At 44.5% G+C, this 6,000-nt stretch overlaps 1 protein-coding gene across 1 annotated transcript in view; it reads left to right on the top strand.

The window, feature by feature from the left end:
* The window catches only part of Ddx58 (DExD/H-box helicase 58), a 42,860-nt gene extending 37,357 nt beyond the window's left edge, over positions 1 to 5,503 (top strand). The window contains exons 15-17 of the mRNA XM_021222132.2: positions 724 to 875; positions 1,016 to 1,159; positions 3,528 to 5,503. Coding sequence (XP_021077791.1) covers positions 724 to 875; positions 1,016 to 1,159; positions 3,528 to 3,824 — 593 coding nt within the window. The 3' untranslated portion in view covers positions 3,825 to 5,503. The remainder of the gene's footprint in view (positions 1 to 723; positions 876 to 1,015; positions 1,160 to 3,527) is intronic.
* Positions 5,504 to 6,000: the final 497 nt, after the last annotated feature.

Raw genomic sequence — 6,000 nt, 5'->3', positions numbered from 1 at the left:
ACTCACTTTGTAGACCAGGCTGGCCTCGAACTCAGAAATCCACCTGCCTCTGCCTCCCGAGTGCTGGGATTAAAGGCATGCGCCACCACGCCCGGCTTTTCCTTTCCCTTTCTTGTTTCCCCAAGAAGAGCCCCCACATTCCCTTTCCTGAATAACGTCTCTGTGCTTGTCACTCATCAGTCACATCCATTTTTCATCCTCCTCTGCTTACTGTGTGGTTTAGCCAGCCAGACCCCACTTACTGCTCGTCCAGTTTCTCACATACTGCCACTCTATATGTTAGGTCCTATCTCCGTCTCTGCCACACATAACCTAATTCTTCCACCTAGAATAAGCACTCCTTTAAATGCCCATGACCCTTTTTATCTGTCTCTGCAAGAGCATGACAATTGCATTCCTCTCTCCGCATTGCAGAAGGGTCAGGTGCGCGTGCCTGGTGCCACCGCTGAGGGTTCGTGGCAGATTATCTGTAAATCAGTGTTGCTGGCAGTGCGGTGCAATCAGACTATGTCATTGGAGACCCCATGGAAACTGCCAGAGATGGTTTCTCTGTCTGCTGAGCACACTGACTAGAACCTGCATTTGAGTCTACTCTTCGGTTCAGCCTCCCTAGAAAGTAGGGATGCAGTGAATCAAAGTTGAATTCGAGAAATACTTGTCACATCTCTTTCCAGTAACCTCAGAGTTTTACATTAACACACACACAAAAACGTTTCCTGGCAGGCCGAGGAAGAGCACGGGACAGCAAGTGCTTCCTCCTGACCAGCAGCGCTGATGTGATTGAAAAAGAAAAGGCGAACATGGTCAAGGAAAAAATAATGAATGAATCCATTTTAAGACTGCAGACATGGGATGAAATGAAATTTGAAAAGACAGTAAGTCTCTTTTTCTGTGCTACTCTTATAGAATCTGACTAGAAATAACAAATGACCATGGTGTGTGTGTGTGTGTGTGGCCACGTGCATTTATCTTTGTGTGCTAGTTTTGGTCAAATAACCTTCCTGTTGGCATGTAGGTTCGCCGCATACAGTTGAATGAAAAACTCCTCAGAGACAGTCAACACAAACCACAACCTGTCCCCGACAAAGAAAACAAGAAACTGCTGTGTGGAAAGTGCAAGACTTTTGCGTGCTACACAGCCGACATTCGAGTGGTTGAGGTGAGTGGCCCTGGGTAGTTTTTAGCACCAGTTAAATCTTACCAGCTTCCGGGGAAATGTTTGTAGCAAGAACACTCTGTATGTTAGAGGGTTTTGAGTGTTGACCGTGGTCCTGTAGTAAGAGATAAAATCCTGCTTCTATGTGGGAGCCAGAAAGGCTGATGTTATTGAAGTACAAAACAGAAAATGGTGCTTAACGAGGCGTTGAGGAGGGAGGTCTAGTTGTAGCTGCCCCAGACAGTCAGGCAGGATGGACAAGGTTTCCCGTTCCACTGCACAGCACGGTGAGTACCGCTTCTAGTTTCCTATTCATTACAACTCTTAACAAAGAATTAGATGAGAGAAATTCAAAACTTCATACATGAAGAGATGAAAACTGTTCAGGCAGAAGGGGGCGCTAATTAATCTGATGAGATCATTGCATGCTTAGATTAATCACACTGCACCCCCTAAGTGAGGACAACGGTGTGCTTTGAAAGACAGTGTCACGTAAGTAGACCAGGCTGGCTTCAACTTGCCATTCTTCTGTGTCTCAGCCTCCCCAGTTCAGGGACTACAGGCATGTGCCACCACTCTCTCCAAAGAAATAGGTTTTTCCCAATGCAGGGATAGAAAATGAAGGCTATGCTAGATACAGTGTTCTGTCCTTGATTAGTTCCAGGGACAAGTAAGGATTAGGCATAAAAATCTGTAATTTGTTTCTTGGTTTTAACAAATGCGTAACTGCATCCAGAATGGAACTGGGTTAAAGGCATTCACAAATCTTCTGAGGCACCCCTGCAACTTTCCTGTACGTCACAGGTTATGCCACAGAAGTGTTCAAGCTCTGATTTTGAAGTGTACATGGTTATAGTATAAACCTGCCAGCAAATGAATTGGTAAAGTGGGAAAATAATATGAATATGAAATTATAAAGATGCCTTTGTTACGGCTGCATACAACATGAGCAGTGATATCTTTGTCATGACCAGTGTGGGTCCATCTTTGTCTAAAGGGGGAAAAAAGGCTAATATATAAAAATGATATTCTGCTCGTGAATTCTCTCTTCCTGTTTTGTTTTCTAAACTTCCTTACTGGGACAGAGAATGCTTTTATAATGAAAACAAAACATCTCATTTTAAAAAATATAACACTTGTAGGTTAGCTTTCTACTCCCCCCCTTAAACTTTTTTTTTTTTTTTGAGACAGGATCTTGGGTCTTATAGCACTGGGTCTCTTGAAACTCATTATATAGAGATCCCCTTGTCTCTGCTTCCCAAATGCTGGGACTTAAAGGTGTGTACCATTACACATGGTCTCCTTAAAACTTTTAACTCGGGAGGCAGAGGCAGGTGGATTTCTGAGTTCGAGGCCAGCCTGGTCTACAGAGTGAGTTCCAGGACAGCCAGGGCTATACAGAGAAACCCTGTCTCGAACCCTCCCTCCAAAACAAAACAAAACAAAACAAAACAAAAAAACTTTTAACTAAGATTGGCAAAAAACCTCCAGAGACTAATCTCGCAGTCATCATTCCTGCTACCAATGGCGGTGGCAGACGGTTGCACTAGCTGGGGGAGGGGTATATTACTTATTATGAGTGACATCCATTTTCTGAGTCTGATTCTTTAGATGTAAAAGGTCCTTTCGGCTCCAATTTCAAGGCTTCTTGTTCCCAGTGGCCCCTGTAGACCATTCCCTGGAGAACTAGACTCTGGGTCTGCATTTGCATCTCTAGGATACACTCTTTTTTTTTTTTTTTTTTTTAATTGGATATTTTCTTTATTTACATAAAGAACACCCTCAGTTCCCCTACACTGGGGCATCTATGGAGCCGTCCTAGGACCAAGGACCTCTCCTCCCATTGATGCATGACAAGGCCCATCCTCTGCAATGTATGCAGCTGGAGCCATGTGTACCCCTTTGTGGATGGCTTAGTCCCTGGGAGCTCTTGGGGGACTGGTTGGTTGATATTGTTGTTCTTCCTGTGGGGTTGCAATCCCCTTCAATGCCTTCAGTTGTAGGGTACACTCTTAAGTCAAGTCTAGTTGAGGTCTGTGGACATCATGGCTCCTGAGCCTGTTCACACCCTGTGATCCCTGGGGGTTTAGCCCTGTGCATTGGTGCCTTTCTGGCCTCTGGTGAACTTGCACTTTGTATGTGAACTTCTCTTTGCTTCTGAGTTGGTAAGCTGGGCTTTCTCCCTTCTTAGGTGCTAGACGCCCAGGAAATGGGTCCTAATCAGCCCAGGGAAGACTGTCTATATAGTTTTTTTCCTTCCAACTTGTAAAATAAATGGGATTCCACTCATTCTTCCCTCTTGGCTACTGAGTGGCTTCTGAGTCAGTTTCGGACCGTTTCTAACACTGTGTGATCCATCTCTTCCTCCTAGACATCCCACTACACTGTACTCGGAAATGCTTTTAAGGAGCACTTTGTGTGTAAGCCACACCCTAAACCAAAGATCTATGACAGTTTTGAGAAGAAAGCAAAAATATTCTGTGCCAAACAGAACTGTAGCCATGACTGGGGAATTTTTGTGAGATACAAGACGTTCGAGATTCCGGTCATAAAAATCGAAAGTTTCGTTGTGGAAGATATTGCGAGCGGAGTTCAGAACCGGCACTCAAAGTGGAAGGACTTTCATTTTGAAAGGATACAGTTCGATCCTGCAGAAATGTCCATATGACCACGGGCTTCTCAGTCTCGCACTACAAGGAGCCATGCCTTAAGCGTGGACTTGATGAGCCAATGCTTTCTAACCCAAGCTTGCACAATCCTTTCTTACACAAGCCCGCACCGTGTTGAATGCCAGATAACCTGACGAGTTTGTTTCAAGCTGTTTCTGTCCACACCCAGCACACACGCCTGAACCGCAGCACCGAATAAGTTTCTTCACCAATAACTCAGAGCATAGCACTTGGCCATGGTGGGGAGGGGTTAAGCTTTTCCCTTTTACACTTTTCAGAACTGCCCGCCAGGGAATGCGCAGCCACTCGGTACACCGAGACGCATGGTGATGGTGTGCTGGAAGGGTTTCTGCCCTGCTGCAAGCTGCCTTCTGCCCTTAACAACAGTGCCCTTAAGAACAGTGACTTAGTTCTTTTCCAGGCCACCAGACTGACTGCCAGATCCACAGCACTTCTGTCCCCTGCATTGTCCCCTGCATTGACTCCTTTCCGGATTTGACCCCGCCACCCTGTCACCCTCTGCAGAGTCTCCTGGTTTCTGTCTCTTCCCTGTCTTTTCTATTGGTTTCTTTGCTGACACAAATTTGGTGATTGCAAGGTTCAATGTGCACACACATATATATATTTAAAATGATATATACTTTTAAAATGTAAAAGACTACAGTTGACAGCTATGCTTACTGAGACGGGATGTCTGTTCTGTTTACTATACATCTTACCCTTGGCTCTCATCTGTTCTTATAACTTGGGCCATTTCCCCTCTTTGAATAGACACCTCAAACTCTGTACGTCTGTCTGTTCCCCACCTGTTTGAGACAGGGTCTCTCTGTAGACCAGAAACTCGATATGTAGACCATGCTGGCCTTGAACTCACAGATCCCCCCGCCTGTCAAGTGCCGAAATTAAAATCTTTCACCATACCTGGCTCTAGCTATTTTCAATAAAGGCTGATGTTTAACATTTGGGCTACTTCCAATTCATTCCCTGACATGGCTTGTTGTTGTTGCTGGTGGTGGTGTTGACTTTTTGGTGCTGTTCCTCTCTGTAGCCCTGGCTCTGTAGACCAGGCTGCCCTTGGTCACAGAGATCTGCCAGGCCTGGATCACCGTCCCTGCCTTGCCCTTTCTTCTTCAACATTTTATATTCAAATGACACTTCCATGCTTCTTCTCAAGGTTTGCCAATGCTTTGGACAGCTTAGTTTGGGGTTCTTCAGATCAAGGGACAAGTGTCTTACTTGTAAATTCATCAATTGTAGACCATCAATGGCCTAAACAAAACTGCAGAGATCATATGACCACATAACTCTTTTTCCAGGACATTTAATTTGAAGACCACCCCAAGCCCACCGGGAGCACAGTGGGTCACCCACACTCCCCAGGTCAACCCTGGAGGTCAACAGAATGACATGGGATAGCACACTACTTCCCACAGATGCCTAGAGAAATTACCCAGCAACATAACTCTTTGGGGAAAAAAAAAAACCCCTATAGGGATAAGGCTTTTAATTGATAGAATAGGTAGAAAAAAAAAAGATACATAGTAGTTCTTGATAGTGGTTATTGGTAAAATTCTTAGTGGAATAAAATGAATTTGCCGAGAGCTGACTTTCACTTATGTCTTTTAGTCTATGTTGCCTTTCTTCGCCGCTACAGTTTAAGAACTCTACAGCTTGTACATCTAACTGGAAATTATTTGAGAAAAAACTTTTAAACATTACAATGATTTAATTAATTAAAAACATATGCATTTTATGTATATGGGTGTTTTTTTCTGCATGTCTATGTGCACACTAGAAGAGGGCATTGGATCCTCTCTGACTAGTGTTATAGGTGGTTTTATGTGCATGCGCTGGGAATTGAACTCAGGACCTCTGGAAGAGCAGCCAGTGCTCTTAACTACTGAGCCATCTCTCCAGTCCTGACGATGATAAATCAGTTGAAGTGAAATAGTCTTTTTTTTTTTTTTCCTTTGCCAATGGGGAAAAGCAGACCAAAGCTGGGACCAAATGAGGATTTGAGCTGTACACTGACTTAAGCCACTGCCAAGCATACCCTGGGATGGAGCAAACCCTGGGTTACTAAGTGCTGAATAATACAACAGGTAGGTTTTGAGAGATGGGAAAAGGCTTGTCTTCGGACTTCCCTGATGGAAGTTGCATCTGGAATCTCCCAGG

This window comes from Mus pahari, chromosome 22 (assembly GCF_900095145.1).
Source record: "Mus pahari chromosome 22, PAHARI_EIJ_v1.1, whole genome shotgun sequence".
Classification (NCBI taxonomy): Eukaryota; Metazoa; Chordata; class Mammalia; order Rodentia; family Muridae; genus Mus; species Mus pahari.
Note: the sequence above shows the minus strand (reverse complement) of the source record. Positions and strands in the feature narration are given on the sequence as shown.